The sequence below is a fragment of the Chrysochloris asiatica genome, unplaced genomic scaffold, assembly GCF_000296735.1.
Source record: "Chrysochloris asiatica unplaced genomic scaffold, ChrAsi1.0 scaffold00234, whole genome shotgun sequence".
Lineage (NCBI taxonomy): Eukaryota > Metazoa > Chordata > Mammalia > Afrosoricida > Chrysochloridae > Chrysochloris > Chrysochloris asiatica.
In genome coordinates this window covers 2726506-2744519 of record NW_006408752.1, presented here as the reverse complement: position 1 = coordinate 2744519, position 18014 = coordinate 2726506, and the positions used below count along the sequence as shown (strand labels likewise).

At 39.1% G+C, this 18014-nt stretch overlaps 1 protein-coding gene across 2 annotated transcripts in view; it reads left to right on the top strand.

Annotated features, from left to right (window-relative positions):
- IQGAP2 (IQ motif containing GTPase activating protein 2) overlaps positions 1–18014 on the top strand; it is a 373356-nt gene that overhangs the window by 320457 nt on the left and 34885 nt on the right. For both annotated transcript variants that reach the window (XM_006873291.1, XM_006873292.1), the window contains 6 exons: positions 312–452; positions 806–890; positions 1507–1739; positions 5445–5577; positions 15444–15546; positions 16609–16750. In XM_006873291.1, coding sequence (XP_006873353.1) covers positions 312–452; positions 806–890; positions 1507–1739; positions 5445–5577; positions 15444–15546; positions 16609–16750 — 837 coding nt within the window. The remainder of the gene's footprint in view (positions 1–311; positions 453–805; positions 891–1506; positions 1740–5444; positions 5578–15443; positions 15547–16608; positions 16751–18014) is intronic.

Here is an 18014-nt window from a genome sequence, read left to right as displayed (position 1 = left end):
AGTCCATGTTGTACCACCATTATTATTCATTTCCAAGTTTATTCATGAGAAACATATGCGTTTTATAATTAATGGTTTTTTTTAGAAAGCTAGAGAGGTCTGTGTGTAATTTTCCCAGAAGAAGGGAAGGTGTGGGGTCCATCTGCAGACACCCTCTAGGCACAGAGAGCCTCCCCTCACATAACAGACATGTTGTCATTGGCGCCAGTGGGCCAAGTCAAGTTCACACTACAAAGCTTGTACCAACTTGGCAAGAATAAGAATGCTTGTAGCTATGTCTTCAGTGAATTTGAGGGCCTTTGTGTTTTCAGCAAGCTGCCTTATGATGTGACCACAGAACAAGCTTTAACCTACCCAGAAGTGAAAAATAAATTGGAGTCATCCATTGAGAACCTGAGAAGGGTAACTGACAAAGTCCTGAACTCTATCATCTCTTCCCTTGATGTCCTACCGTAAGTGGCCTACATAGCAACTGGTTCACTCTTTTCTGAAAGTTCCTGTAATGCTCTGTGAAGATAGATCCTTTCCCTCATTGTTCATTTACTATTTTGAATGGCTGCCTGTTTTCTTGTTTTTAATTCATAACTTTTCTCCAAAGAGGGAGCAAAATGCCTCTGTCATAGCTATAAAGCTCGACTCAGTTATTACTGGCAGTAGAAGTCATGTGACTCCAATCCCATCTCACTGTATGTTTAGTTTTTAGGAAAGCTGCTCAGTTTAAGTCAACTGGAGCAGTCCCTGTGTGTTTCTTCCTCACTTAGGTTCTTTTCCCATTATTTTCTTTTGTCATCTGTTTTATCTGTAGTTATGGATTGAGGTATATAGCCAAAATATTGAAGAATTCGATCCACGAGAAATTTCCCGATGCAACAGAAGATGAACTATTAAAGGTAGATTTTCAAGAGTAATCTCTTGGGGGCATAAACCAAAATTATTAACATACCATTTTGTAAGATTTTATCCTATTTAGGACCACTTATAATAAGCTACAGGTTTTCTGTTTCTAACAACTATTAAGATTATTGATTATGGTAACGTTACTTGGGAGATTGTATACATTCATAAAATTCTTTGTATTATTGCATCTTGGGGGGCAATAAGAATCTTTTTCACCCAAAATAATGTTGCTAACTTTATTAGTCATTTGAAGGTCTCTGGGTGACGCAGACCATTTACTTATGACTACTAGTGAATAGGTTGTCATTCTGAATCTACTCAGCATTACCGCAGAGTAAGAGCCTAATGATTCCTGTACAGCTGAGAAAGCCCTGTGAAGCGGTTCTACTCTCTTAACACAGGTGGGTCGCCATGAGTCAGCAGCAGTTCAATGATGACAGGTTTGACTTGAGGGATTTTATTAGTGATAATGTGAATCTTTTTTTCTTACCCACCTTTACTAAACTCCTTGTTAGGATCAGAATATCATCTGCTTTCTTGGGACATCATAGAAATGAATATATACTTTTTATTTTAAAAATATCTTTTTCTTCTACTTCATCACTCCAGATTGTTGGAAACCTTCTGTACTATCGATACATGAACCCAGCCATTGTGGCCCCTGATGGCTTCGATATCATTGATATGACAGCCGGCGGCCAGATAAATTCCGATCAGAGGAGAAACTTGGGATCAGTAGCCAAGGTTCTCCAACACGCAGCCTCCAACAAGCTGTTTGAAGGAGAAAATGAGCATCTCTCCTCTATGAACAATTATTTATCTGAAACGTATCAGGGATTCAGGTGAGAGGTGGCTTTACTTTTGAAGAAACTTGCAAGATGGTAGACAAGAACAATGTGGTTTGTGCCTAGAGTTTGAGAAGGGAATGGGAGGGCATGAGCCCCAGGTAGCTGTATGCATTTCTTTCTTCAGTTCTGAGGGAAGAGCAGGCAAGGTGCTTTTGCCTGGTCTTCGGCATCTAACTAACTCTCACCAGCAAGACAGACCCCCTGTTACATTGAGTCACTCCCAAATGTATGACTTCTGCTGTTGACAAACTGAAGTACTTATCCTTCCTAACATAATACAGGTTTATAATAGCTAGAATTGAAAAATCAAATAACTCATTTCTACTTTGTTAAACTTCAGTAGACAATCGTTTTTTTTAAAGGAAGTTTCTCACTCAGGAAAAATTTGTCGTAACAGCATCCAACAATTGCAGGAAACTGACAGTTTATCTTTGGAAGATTGGGAAAGTCCAGTTTTTATATTTGTTGGTGATTGTGTGTGAATATGTTCTGTTCTGTCCTCTAGCATTTCTTAATTATGTAAGGGTAAGTCAAAAAGTGTTGCTACTAAGGTTTTAGTTCAAACATGCACTGGCTTATTTTAAACAAAACCTGTTAAAATGCATCTCTGTGATCAATAGAATGGCAGGAGACAAAGTTTCCTCAGTAATACATTGGCCTTAGGGCCCCTTCAAAAAGAGGATGCTTCTTATGCCATGGATAAAGCCAATTTTGAGGTCAGACTAGTAGCAAATTTTTAGTAAAATTCAAGTGGATAACTTCCCAAATCGTTGAAGCTTTGAAACAAATTTATGGGAATGCTACTCCACAGAAAACAACAGCTTTTAGATGGATCAGGTGTTTTAAGGAAGGTCGGGAAGACCTCAAAGATGAGCCGAGTGAGGGAAGACCATCAGCCTTGACAAATGAAGAAACTGTGATTGAACTCCAGAACCTGGTGGGGGCAGGGAGTGGTGGCGGATAGAATTACCATTGATGCAATAGATAGTGATGTTGATATCTCACATACTTCTACATTTTCCATTGTAAGTAAACATCTTGGCCTCAGCAAGCTTTAGACTGGATGGGTACCAAAAGTTGCAAGATCAGCTAACTCAATGAGCTGATCTTTCCAGTAGTATTTTAAGTAAGATCAAAGCTAATGAAAGTGATTTTAATGGAACACTTTGTAACTGAGGATGAGCCTTGGATTTACCAATACAATCCAGGGGACCAAGTCCAATCAAAACAGTGGCTTCTAAGAGGATATAAGTAGGCCAGTTAAGTTTAAAACAGAGAGGTTAGCTCAGAAGTTTATGGCAACTTGTTTTTCTTTTTTTTAACTTTTTATTGTGAACTGAGTGAAGGTTTACAGAGCAGATCATCAGTTTTACATTCACTGAATCATATGCTTCCTTTCACTACATGGTTGCACTTCCCTCCATGTACCAACAGTTAACAGCATTGACCTCTATTCACTTTATTGCATTCCTCCCTGTGTCTCCCACCACCTTCATCTTTCTTCTGCTAGCCTCCCTCTTGTTGTATTATGACAACTTTTGTGGGGGGAGGTTCCCAAAAGATTATCTTGATAAATGTTTTTAAGGACACAGGACGATCATGGGGCTTACTAGGAAGACGTTTTAAAAAAATTGAAAAGTGCATTGATGAAAACTGGCCAGGAAAGTTGGATAAAAGTATTTGTTTTCCATCATGACAGCTCACCTGCTCATTCTTCAATGACAGCAAGGACTGTCCTATGAGAATTTCATTGGGAAACCTTACTTCATCCACCCTGCAACCTGATCTTGTCCCTTCAGACTTCTTTTTGTTCCCAAAACTCAAGAAACATTTAAAAGCAAACATGATATAAGTTCTGCGATTTTGATGTGGTGGGAATTAAAGAGTACAGAAGTTTTCAGGAGGTTAGCGAGATGGAAATAATGCCTTTGTAAGGGTCTGGTTCTACATAGAGGATATGTTGAGAAACAATAGCTTCATAGTTTGATATATTTGTTTAAAAAAGGTTTCTGTGATTTTTGTAACAATACTTTATGACTTACCCTCATATGTATAATGACTTTATATGTTTTTTCCAAATTACATCACTAATCATTCTACATGGACATGAAAGGCATGAGCCTGGTCGGGGTCTGCACTGAGCCAGGTGTTCTGACAAAATGCACATCTGGCATTCATGCTGTCTTGTCCACCTTTCAGAGTCTCATAGGTCATAGAAGTATGACATAAATTGAGTCTCTTTGGATCATTACTTGGAAAATAGCAACTTCCCATTCTTCCTCTTCCCAGTTCTCCTCTGGGTTAATGACATCTGCCAACAAGGGTAGTTCATCGCTAATTAGAATGTATGAACTCTTTGAGAAAATTCCTCTCAATCATCCTATTAGAGGAAATTGTGCATTCTCAAGGTGCTAATTTTAGTTCTCTCTGCCTACAAGGTGTAACCTCCATTTCCTAGGCTGCTTGTGAACTCTTGCTTGTCAGAGCTCCCCCTTTAATTCCCTTTTTCTCACACTACTCCTTATAACCATCAGAATTTCCAGCTCTTCCTCAGTTACAAGAAACAAAACCAAAGACTCCCTCAATTAAGTTCATCCCTTTTTCCCATACGCTCTTACTTTTGTGTTCTTCAGCAATCCATGGAAAAATTCTAGCATATATATATATATGTTACAAATTGGGCTGCAAACCACAAGGTCAGCAGTTCAAAACTACCAGTGGTTCCACGAGAGAAAGTTGAGGCTTTCTGCTCCCGTAAAGATTTACAGCCTCAGAAACCCGGTACAGGGTCACTATGAGTCGGAACAGACTCCACGGCACATAACAATAACATATATACAACATATATATATATATATACATACACATTAGCTAGATAGATATGCAGGAAGATCAACTTCCACCTGGGATATTTCTGCCTGGGAAGGTGGAGACCATTTCTGGTGTGTACATCTTGGATTCCCTTAGGAGATAGCCAAGGGTGATCACTTTCTGGCTTTATAGAATGAAACATGTTCTGTACCTGTACAAAGGTTGTCTTTCCAAAAACTCCCTGGAACTTCTCCTAAACTCTGATCACAGTGCCCCTGATTTTCCTTGATTTCTGTCTATACTTGTGATTGAATTAACATGGACTGTTTTAAAACTTGAGTACAAGAAGGATAGGACAGTTTATGTATTTATGTGTCCATCCTTAGCATGCTTTCCATCCATTGGCAACTAATTGTTTGAATCAGTTAAGAGTAGGCTTAAACTCCCATTTTTGTCAAATTGCTAACAGAAACTCTGAAGGGTTGAAAGGGTGTTTTAGGCCTAGGAGCTAGTACCCATTGAAGTAATGAATGTGCTTTTTAGATTATATTCTTCAGAATGACTTGGATTTCAGATCCAGAACGATCAGTCTTGACATGTTTATTTTATCTAAATGCCCATATTTGATCACATTGAGTCACTGGTGAAGTCTGGAGCCCTTATAGACCACCCCAGTTCTGTTTGAGGAGTTGACTCTTAGCAACCTGGTCTCGGCCTCCACAATCTGGAGTCAGTCCAGAAGATGTGATTACAAGTCTCCCTAAGGCTTGTTTCAGAGAACAAAGCACTGAACCCAACCATCATTCAAAAGTTCCGAACCTTTGTGCTGGAGCTGTTGCACTCACAGATTTGACTCTCTTAATATGATTATTTTCCCTCCCTTGTTAGGAGATATTTCCAAGAAGCATGTAATGTTCCTGAGCCAGAAGAGAAGTTTAATATGGACAAGTATACAGACGTGGTGACAGTCAGCAAGCCAGTCATTTACATATCCATCGAAGAAATCATCAACACGCATTCAGTAAGTGGGGCAGGGGAGTGTCTGCAATATGGGCCGATGGTTCAGACATCTGTCATTCTGAAAACACTGAGTCTCCACTGCCCTTCATGTGAGCCTGTGCTAGTTCTCATTTGTTGTTGTTGTTGTTGTTAGGTACCATTGAGTCAGTACCAACTCATAGCAACCTTATGCACAGCAGAATGAAACACCGCCCTATCTTGAGCCAACCTCACTACTGTTGCCACGCTTGAGCTCATTGGGCCCTTGCCAGTACTTCCTGGGAAATACAAACATTTTCGCTATTCTATTGTTTGGACATAAGGATAGAGGGAGTAAGCAGGCTACTCAAGATTAGGGAAGAGAAGAAACCTCCACCCAACAATGTTCCTGTTGTTAGGTGCCATTGCATCAGTTCCTACTCATAGCAATCTGTGTGCAATGAGTCCTGTACCATCTTCACAACTGTTGCTGTATCTGAGCCCATGGTTGTAGCCACTGTGTAAGTCCATCTCACTGAGAACTGAGAGTCTTCCTCTGACCCTCTACCAAACATGATCGCCTTCTTCAGAGACTGGAGCCTGCTGATACTATGCCCAAAGAATGTGAGATAAATTCTTACCAGCTTTGTTTCTAAGTAGTATTCTTACTGATTGGCTCATTCTTCTGGCATTCCGTGGAATATTTAATATCCTTCACCAACCCCATCATTCTAAAGCATCAACTGTTTGGTCTTCCTTATTCAAAAGATCAGCAGTTTAAACCCACCAGCTGCTCCTAGGAAATTCTATATAGGGTGGCTATGAGTCAAAAACCTATTCTGTGAATGACCAAAGGACATTCTTGCTCCAGCAAGTGTTACAAAATTCTTCAGTCAGTCTGTTTATGACCAAAGGACACATTCTTCAAGCCAGTATCCTGCCCGTAGACACTCAGCTTTACTCAGTCCAGAGGCCTAGAGTCCCATCCTTCTCTGTCTCTCTCTGCATGCCACCACAGCACTTAACAACAACAACTCATTGTCCAGTTTTTCACATGCATATGAGGTGACTTAAAATGCCATGGCTTAGGTCAGGTGCACCTTAGTTATCAAAGTGCATCTTTGCTTCTTAACACTTTTTAACGCCTTTTTTTAAAACCTTTTTATTGTGCATTAAGTGAAGGTTTACAGACAGGATCGGTTTTACATTTGACAAATTATACATTTAGTTTCATATCAGTGATTGCATCCACTCCATATACCAACAGTTATCCTGCTTCCCCCTTGTGGTTTTATGTCCACTCCACCTTTCTTGCCATAGCTTCTCAGCTCCATCCTTAGCTAAACATTGCCCTTCTGATTCTGAATGATTGGCCGTTCCATGGTGAGCATTTTGTTGTTGGTAAGTACCATCGAGCTGATTCCCATTCATAGTAACCCTGTGCAGGGTTTCCAATTTTAGCTGGTACATTTGAACCACCAACGTTGTGGTTCACAGTTCAGTGCTGATCCTACAACACCACATGAGAAACATACCTTACTAGTGCTGTCCCGCTATATACCTATCTGCTGCTTAGCTAAAAATTGGGCCACGAGAGTGAGTTCCTTTCCAGACCTAAATAGGCCGCTTGCAACAGGTATTTTTAATTTCTCGATTCCTTCCTCCGTGGGCATTTATTGTATATCTAAGTAATATTAAATCCTAACAACTTCAATCTGTTTCCATTTACCATTTATCCATTATCCTTTGCTTCTTGGTCCAGTTGGTGTGGATTTTTTCCCTTTTGTTGAAGGTATAATTCTTACATTGCTCTTCATCATTCTTCTTCACTGTCAACAAGCAAGTTGTGTCATCTGCATATTGCAGATTTATGAGTCTACTTTCAATCCTGATGCCACGTTCTTCATATAGCCCAGCCTCTCAGATTATTTGCCCAGCATACTGAACCCAATAACAGCCCCCTGCAAAGAATCACTTTTATTGCTTTGGAAACTTCTGTTTCTTTTAATCATCAGTTTCACAGTCTGCCAAAATGTCTCTGTATAATTTATGTGCAAACATCATCACCATCAACCATTTAAGTGTAGTGCCTATAGTGGACATTATTTGGCACTGGGAAGCCTTACATGGGCTTTTAAGTGTGTGGTAGTGGGGAGGCAGGATATACACTGGGATTCTTTTTTGTCTTATCTTTATAACACCAATTGGAACTTTAAAAAAAAAAAAAAAATCTAGACTCTTAAATGGTAACTTTTTCAAGTATAGTTTAGGACCTCACTACTCAAAGCCGGAGTCTGGGTGTGGCACTGTGGGTTAATGCGCCAGACTGCATAGTCATTTGAACTGCAAGGTCGGTGGTTCAAGCTTACCAGCTGCTCCTCAGAAACCCTATATGGGGTCGCTATGGGTTGGAACTGACTCAACGGCACTTAACAACAACAACAACTCAAAGCCAGGCCTTGAAGGATGTGTTCGAAATGAACCCCCTGAATCTGAATCTGTATCAGAACACGATTCCCAGGTGAGTTGAATGCACATTACAGTTTAAAAAGCCCCTCTTGTTGTTTTTTAGCTGCCTTACTCAGGGCAAATTATAGAATAGAATTGTTCCATGTGGTTTTTTGGCTGTAATCTTGATACAAGCAGCTCTCCAGGCCTTTTGTCCATGGATCCTGGGTGGGTCCGAACCGAACTTGTATGTAAACAGCTGATTGAAAACCACTTGTGCTACCCTGGCTCCTTTGAGAAGCTCTAGTTAAAGATCTTTCCAGCTTTGAACTACATACACGACTCGAGAACACAAAACAAGTGCATACCACTCAAAGGACATATTTCTAATATTTATAATGTACTCTCCTAAATCAAACCAGAAATACTGACAAGTTGCAGGATTGGCAGCTTAAAGTTTTCAGTCTTTATTATTAAGTTTCTCTAAAAAACTACAAGCCCTCGTGTGGCATTGTAGAGTAAGCATTGGACTGATAGCCATAAGATCAGCAGTTCAAAACCCTACTTCAAGTTGGAACTGACTCGGCAGTACAAAAACAACAAGCAACAAGAAACTAAAGCCTGAGTGTGGATTTGAAAGAACAATTGGGTCTAGTTTTTATTTCTGTTTTTCAGTTTTGGCCCAGGGCACTTTGAACATTTGCAACATGCTCTCAGTATGGATTTTAAGGAACATAATTGAGAGCTTATTACAAACAAGACCAGGTCAGAGTGACCTACTAAAGGAGTGATTTGGGCTCTTTAGAATAAAAAGGAGGTGCTACATTTCTCTGTATATAAATACTCAAAAATCACAAAGAAGACGTGCTCAGTAATCCATCATTTACAAAAATAATTTCCCAGTAGGACACCAGAGTCATTCACATTTGAGCACCAATCCATGTGTCTGTTTTTATGATAGATGATCCATCACAGAAAAGTATCCACCTGTTGGCTACACATTTGCAGAAGGCAGAATCCATACACGCACGCACACACACACACAGTGGTGGGCATCGGCATCCTCTGTTAGCATGAGAGATTCTTTCCCAAGGATTGCAGTGAGAAAATGTTATTGTGTTCTCTAGACTTATTTTTTTTAAAAAAGAAAAAATAGTCTGTTCCTTTTGTTAACACGAATTGGAAACAGAATCCAGTCCTGAGAAACAAAACTTTTCACTGATGAGGGTGTCTTTCTTGTGTTAAGTTGGAAGCAGATGTGATGAGGAGAAATGTAATGACGAAGAAAAGCTGTCTTGGTCTTTTGTCTGTCTCAGATGAGGAGGCGTCCACATCCAGACACAAACACAGCCAGCAACAAGAAGCCAGCCAAGCCTGTGGCCACATGCTTCTTCCTTGTTCTTTAAGGGCCATGTCTAACTGCAAAACCATAACTCTTTAAAGAGATAACTTGAGGGAAATTTTTATACTATAATTACCAAATAAAGGGTAGAGCTGGTTTAAATCATCAATTTCCAGAAACAGCAGCTGGATCAACTGTCCTGGCTCTTCAGAGAATAAGAACATAAATGTACACATTTTGCATATTTGGTTCTGATCCCTAACTTATTTTTTCTTGATGTTCTATCATTAAAATACCGCTCTCCCAGATTTTGCCTTATCTTTAGTGTTTGTCCTTTAATCAATTCACCTTTTAAATATATATATATGCATTTCTTTCCTGTAAAACTAAGTACCAGTAAACCAAAACCCAAACCCATTGCCAAGTCGGTTGCCAATCATAGTGATACTGTGTACTATAGTGTAGAACTACTCAGCAGGGTTTTCTTGATTGAAATCTTTATCAAAGCTGTTTGCCAGGCATTGCTTGTACAGAGCTACTGGTTGTGTTTGAACCGCCAACCTTTAAATTAGCTAGGCAATCTCAAACCACTTGTGAAACCCAGAATTCTTAAGTACTAATACCATGACTTGCAATAACAGAGCCCGTAAAAGTGAATATAAACTTTTATGTCAAGATTTGGGAGTCTGTCTTTTGGTGTTGACCGCCTCCTCCCCACCCCCCATGTGAACAATGGCAGTGTCTCACCATGGCATATTGAAGTTCTGTGGTGGTGTCAAGGTGCAAAGGAAAATTACAAAACATTCAGAAAATTATTTGCTGGCAATGTTAGTAGCCGGGGGATTGATGAAAACCTAATGGACCTATGAAGCTTACTGGCTGTGTCAGTAATTTTAACTGAGGGTCACTGTCTGCCCATTGAAGGGAGGGCAGTTTGCTGTGACATTCCTTCCTAGGAAGTTAGCTTTCGGACTAGCACCAAGAGATTTACTTGTCTATTGTGAATTGCTGGTGTTGAGAAATACAGGAAAAAAGGAACTTTTCAGTTTGCATACACGTGGGAAGAAAACAATGAAATTTGGTTTTATCAAGCTAAAGATATTATATTAAAGTAACATTGAATTCTAGATTAAATATCAATAAGACTGAAGCTATTTGTATGGATGCAGCACAGTCCTAGAGCTGTTAGCAAGTAGGTTATTTCTCAGATCTCTAATTAAATATGCTTTTTTAAAAAAAATGACTATTTGATGTCTCTTGTTTAGAATTTACAATGCACAATTATGATTAAAGCCCAGAGAATATTTAGAGATTTAAAAGGTACCTTTATGTGACGATTCTATAATATTGGTTTGTGCTTATCATTCAATAAATAGCTGTTTTTCCTTTTAACAAGGAAAGAAAAAAGTGAATATAACGAAAACAGAATAGCTTCATTGAGGCTGGCAATATTAAAGGATTACTTCTTCCTTTCACTGATCTTAAAATTAAAAGAAAATAGAAAAGACATTAAGTTTGGTACTGGCATTCAGTAGACACATATAGATCCATTGGGTAGAAATGAAAGTCCAGAAAGGAACCTTTACATTTATGATCAGTTGATTTTCAGCAAGGGTGCCATGACAGTTTAATGAGAAACAAATAAACAAATTATGCTGAAATACCTTGGATATCCACATACAAAAGAAATGAAATTGGATTCCCTACCTCACACCATATACAAAAATTAAGTCAAATTGGATCATGTTGTTGTTGTCAGTTAACAGTCAAGTTAGTTCCAACTCATGGTGACCCTATATACAATAGAACAAAACACCACAAGGTCCACCATCCTCACAATTGCTTTTACATATGAGCCCATGGTTTTTTCCCTTGTGTCAATCCATTGTTGACCCTCCATTTTACTAAGCACTATGTCCTAAAACGTGGCATCAGGAATGGAGGAAGAACCTCATTAACAACCTGCGATCTGCAGATGATACAACCTTGCTTGCTGAAAGTGAAGAAGACTTAAAACATTTACTGATGAAGATCAAAGAGCACAGCCTTCGATATGGATTACATCTCAATGTAAAGAAAACAAAAATCCTCACAACTGGACCAATAAACAACGTTCTTATCAATGGAGAAAAGATTGAAGTTGTCAAGGACTTCATTCTTCTTGGATCAACTGTCAACACTCACGGAAGCAGCAGTCAAGAAATCAAACAACGTATTGCATTAGGCAAATCTGTTGCACAAGACTCTTTTGAAGTGTTGAAGAGCAGAGATGTCAGCTTGAGGACTAAGGTGCACCTGACACAAGCCATGGTATTTTCAGTAACCTCATATACATGCGAAAGCTGGACAGTGAATAAAGAAGACCGTAGAATTGATGCATTTGAGTTACGGTGTTGGAGGAGAATATTGAAAGTGCCATGGGCTGCCAAAAGAACCAATAGATCTGTTTTGGAAGAAGTGCAGCCAGAGTGCTCCTTAGAGGCCAGAATGGCCAGACTTCGCCTCTCATACTGCAGACATATTGTCAGAAGGGCCCAGTCGCTGGAGAAGGATATTATGTTTGGTAAGGTGGAGGGTCAGAGAAAAGAGGAAGGCCCCCAACAAGATGGGTTGGCCAAGTGGCAACATCAGTGGACTCAAGCGTGGCAACAGTAGTGAGGTTGGCCCAGGATCGGGCAGTGTTTCATTCTGCTGTGCATAGGTCACTATGAGTCAGTACCAACTTGATGGCACCTAACAACAAGAAGCACAACATGTCGTTCTCTAGAGACTGGCTCCTTCTGATAACATGTCCACAGTATGAGAGATGAAATCTTGCATCTTGGCTTCTAAGAACTATTCTGGTTGCACTTCTTCTAAGACAGATTTGTTTGCTTCTGGCAGACAATGGCACTTTTAATATTGTTCTCCAACACCATAATTCAAATATATTCTTCCAAGGTCTTCCTTGTTCATTATCCAACTTTCACATGCATATGAGGCTGTTGAAAATACCATAGCATGGGTCAAGTACACTTTAGTCCTCAAACTGATCTGTTTGTTGTTGTTTTTTTTAACACTTTAAAGAGGTCTTGTGCAGCAGATTTGCCTAATAAAATACATCGTTTGATTTCTTGACTATTGTTTCCATGAGTTTTGAACTCTTTGGCAACTTGAGTCTTTTCTCCATTTACCATAATGTTATTCATTGGTCCAATTGTGAGGATTTTTGTTTCTTTACATTGAGGTGCAAGTCATACTGTAGACTGTAGTCTTTGATCTTCATCAGTATTTTACTTCACTTTTAGCAAGCAAGATTGTGTCATTTGTATATCACAGGTTGTTAATGCATCTTCCTCTAATTCTTATGCCACATTCATCATCTAATCCTGCATCTAAAATCATTTGCCTCGCATACAGATTTAGTTAATATGGTGAAAGGATACACACCTTTACTGATTTAAAAATCATTCAATACCCCTTTTGTCTTGGTCCATGTACAAGCTCCTTATGAGCACAGGAATACCCATTCTTCACTATGTTACCCATAACTTGTCATGATGATGCAGTTGAAAACCTTTGCATAGTCAGTAAAGCACAAGTGGACGTCTTTCTGGTATTCTCAGCTTTCAGCCAAGATCCATCTGACGTTAGCAATGATAGCCCTAGTTCTACTACCTCTTCTAAATCCAGCTTGGATTTCTGGCAGCTCCCTCTTGATATACTGTTGCAACTGTTTGTGAATTATCTTCAGCAAAGTTTTACTTGCATTTGATGTTAATGATATTGTTTGATGATTTCTGCATTCCATTTTAAATGGGCCAGATCCCTCTCTTCCAAATTTCATGACATAAATGAGTGAACGCCTCCAGTGCTTCATCAGTTTGTTGAAAGATTTCAATTTGTATTCTGTCAATTCCTGGAGACTTGGTTTTTACCCTCAGTGCAGTAAATGGATCATAGATGTAAATATAAGAGTTTGTAAAACTCATAGAAGAAAACCAAGAGTAAATTATTTTGATGTTGAGTTAGGCAATGTTTTCTTAGATATAACAGAAAGCATAAGCAACAAAACAAAAATTAGATAAATTGGACTTCATTCAAATTAAAAACTTTTATGCTGCAATGTCATCAAGGAAGTGTAAGGACAACTTAGAGAATGAGAGAAAATATTTGTAAATTGCATATCTGATTAAGGGACTTGTATACAGAATATATGAAGTATTTCTGTAGCTCAATATAAAAAGATAACCCAATTTTTAAATAGACAGAGAATTTGAATAGACATTTCTCCACAGAAGATATAGTCAACCTCATTATTTGTAGTAATCATGTTCTATAAACTCCCATGAATATTGAATCAGTGACCACTGTTCTATAGGAAATTCAGGTTTAGGTACCTTTGAGCCTCTAATCACAACATTTTCATCAACTGATCAATACATTGAGAGGACTTCAAAAAGTTTGTAGAATAATTCCATCGTCTTTTAATTCCACTTTCCAGCAACTTTGTAAAACTCCCTCCCTCATATGGTATCTTGAAATGCTATGGAACAATTGTATGTAAATAGCCAGTAAGCACAAGAAGGATGGTCAACACCATTAGTCATCAGAGAAATGCAAACCAATAGTACAATGAGATCCACTTCACATTAACTAGGATGGATAGAATCCAAAAGTCAAATAGTGCCAAATGTTGACAAGGTTGTGGAGAAACTGGAAACCTTATGCACTGTTGGTGGGAATGAAAATAGTGCAACCACTTGGAAGTCTTTGTAGCAACTCCTCAAAAATTTAAACATAAAGTTATTATGTATGAAAACTTGTATATGAATTTCACAGCAACATTTATTCATAATAGCCAAAAATGTAGGCAACCCAAATGTCCATCAGCTGCTGAATGAATAAACAAAATGTGGTGTATACATATAATGAAATATTACTTGACAATAAATGAAGAAATGAAGCAATGATACTTGAGTCTTAGAAACATTAAGCCAGTCACATATTGTATGATTCTATTCCTATGAAGTGTGCAGACAGGCAAATCTATAGACACAGAAAGCAAATTCATATAGTTTGCAGGGGCTAAGAAGAGGAGTGAATAGAGAGTGACTGATTAATGTACTGAGTTTCTTTTGGGGTTAATGGAAATGTTCTGAAATTAAATAGTGGTGATGGTTTTACCACCTGTAGATACAATAGAAATCATTGCTGTAGTTTAAATGAGTGAATTATAACACAATGTGTATGAACTATTGACTGGAAAACTGATTTACTCTACTGTTAACTCTCACCCAATTTACAGTAAAAAGAAAAAAACCTAACGGGGGCGCAGCTCTAGTCTCTCAGATGGGGTCACTGTGAGTTCACAATTGCTACAGCAATTTCTGTCCTCATGATGATTGTGTTTGACCAGTGGGAGACAGAAACTGGAAACCTTATGCACTGTTGGTGGGTGAACACCTCAAGAAAAAACCTAAGACTGTGATAAGTAGTGAAGAAAATAAAACTGAGATCTGAGAATGACCGACTCTGACAGGACACCCCAGTGGGTCTTCACTCACCTTGGAACCTTTGTGGGGATCATAAAACATGGAATCGTCAGTACATCCAGATCTCAAGCCAAGAAACCACATGGGGACTTTTGCCATCTTTACCCATGGAAGATCTTCAAAACCAAACAAAATAAATAGCTACAGGTGGTGGTTTTATTTTAATAGCAGTGGTGTTTGGTTACTGTAGGTTTTCTCTGAAAAGATGTGGAAATGCTATACCAGTTTGCTAGCACCATGATCTGAAACATTTCTGCTTCATTTAATACTCCTTCCCCCAATTTAACGTTTTCAATATATGTTGTTTATCCATGTGGAGGAGAACATCTATGACGCATGGCTGCTCCTTACCAGACCTTGCTCTGAGTGGGTTGAGGAATGCCTCTCAGGATGCTTCAGATTCTGGCTGTACTGTCTCCATGTCCTTTGTGGATAAAATTAAAACTGTCTCTTTGGTTCCTCATTTGAATGTGTCGGACTCAGATCCAATCTCTAGCAGAAGAAAACTATCAGGAAAAACTGCACACTCCTATAAACATGTCTACATCTGAGAAGGTGTATTTATCTGTTATTCTTTCTGTGAAGCTCCTGCTGGAACACCAGGATGCCATTGCGCCTGAAAAACACGATTCACTGAATGAATTGTTAGAGCTGCTGGGAGAGGTGCCTAGTGTGGAGTCTTTTCTTGGTAAGAACTTGTTCCTTCAACTTACCCTCTCATTTGTCACTTGCTTGGTTGCTTTCCCTAGCCTAGTTGTTTTTTTTTGTTTGTTTTTTTAAAAGTTGTTCGAATTTAATGAGCTTATCTATACTATTGCTGTTATTGTTGACATGTGCCTTCGAGTTGATTCCAACTCAGAGCAATCCTATAGGACAAGAGTGGATCTACCCCCATTGAAGTTCTGATGTGGCGCTGGAATGACAGGTCGGTTTGAGCTACAAAGTTGGTGGTTCAAGCTTACCAGCTGCTCTTCGGAAACCCTATGCGGGGTCGCTATGAGTCAGAACCAACTCAACGACACCTAACAACAAGTAGAAGTTTTTATGGGAGCACATGGCTGGATCTTTCTCCTACAGAATAGCTGAGTAGCGTCAAAACAACTACCTTTTACCCTTAACTATTGTGCAACCATGGAGCCCTGGTGTGGCACTGTGGGCTAATGCGTCAGACTGCAAAGTCGTTTGAACTGCAAGGTCAGTGGTTCAAGCTCACCAGCTGCTCCTTGGAAACCCTATACAGGGTTGCTATGGGTTGGAATTGACTCGACGGCACTTAACAACAATTATTGTGCAACCATGGTTCCATATTGCTATGCTATTCCTTCCTGTACTAAGAATAATATAATTGGTAGTGTCCTAGATTTGATATTTTTGAAGGTAAGTTCTAGATATATCAAAAAGAACTCTTCATGCTATAAAGAAAACCTTATGTAAGAGCCAAATTTATTAGGCGGTGAGAAACTCCTGGCTGTGTTTTCTGAGGATTAATTTTTTTTTAGGTCTCTCTTTTAATAATCCAAATAACAAAATTCATTTACTCAGCATTCTGAATATCCCAGTGTCATGTTATTGTGATGTTTCAAACAAGATTCTAAAAACCACTTTAGATTTATTAGAATATGTTTATATGCTACGACCCTGCTCTCCTGTCCAATTTCTGATCATGTCTTTTCCATCTTTGTCGTATGTGGTTGATGTCTGTCATCACAGGGAGAGTGCAGTGAAAGAATAATGCTTCCATTTTTCACAGGGGAAGGAGCAGTTGATCACAATGACCCTAACAAAGAAAATGCACTAACTCAACTCGCAAAGACTGAGATTTCCCTTTCCTTGACAAGCAAGTATGACTTACAAGGTGGTGAAGCTATAGATGGCCAAAGCCTCATGATAAAGTAAGTTTGGGACTTAAAGGCCACATGTCTCCAATTACACGTCTTAATTTCTGTGTATTCAAACAAGGCTCAATTATCAAATCACTGATTTTAACATATCAGAATGTTTAAATACATTGCTTATGCATCAGACATCTAGCCAAATGAAGGACTCCTCATAATCTAAGAAAGACCTAAATATTATCATAGCTTACAAATCTGCCGGAGACTTGCCTTGACATAGGGGTTCGGTTCATGAGGAGGAGATACCTGGCGGCGGTAAAGATATAGCAAGAATACACAGAAAGAAACAGAGAGAGAGAGACAAAGAGACACTCTGAAACCAGAGTGAATGCTGGACTGGCATCAGGCAGATCCTGCGTTGCAAACATCTCAGCCACGAAGGCTGTAATATCCTGCATAGTAAACATCTTGGCTAAGCAGGCAGTATGGTTGCAATGCTGGACTGAGCCCCCTGCATGCTGTAAAGCACGCCTTGCCAGTCGTAATGCCCCTGGATTCGTTCTGCACCTTCGTTTTATTTAGGGGAGGTACTTTACACAAAGCTAGGAGGGACTAAGACAAGGTACAGCTGTCAATCTTACTTTTCCAGACATTTAGGCAACTTTACATTATACTTCGCAGGTTCAAATCTCACGACCGCAACTTGGTTTCTCAAGCTTAATTAACATACCTTTTAGCACCTAGCCTCAAATGGGGGGAGGAAAGGGAGGATTGGGAGGATTCTCATTGTGTCGGATGCCAAGCCCAGGTTCTTCAGGAAAAGAGACGCCTTGGTGAATGGGGCTTGCCTGAGTGAATGGGCTACACCTGGAAACAATTTAGGGAGGACATTTCTATTGTCCTTAGAACAGAGACCGGGGAGCTACCCAGTTTACCTTGAATGAATTCTCTGAGGGAAGAACTTTGCCTGTTTGGAATTTTACAGACTTGGCTTTTAGGAAAATATTACATTTATCTGTGGATATCAAGGGCTCCATGTATGAAATTAATAAATATAACTGAACACTAAGATGAAAAATAATTTGTTATTAACTGCCAGGTGGCTAGATTTGTTCTTCAGAGCCTGTGACCTGTAACACTTGGGCCCATAGGGCCTCAACTTCTGACCAGGTCTTCACGGTCTGCAACACAAATCCTGTCTTCTTTTTGAGTATTCTGTATAATTTGATTTCTTTCCTTGAAGAAATGAAGTGAATGCCTATAGAAAAAAATCCTTAAGAAATTGAATGGAAATAATATGCTTGTTGTTGTTGTTGTTAGG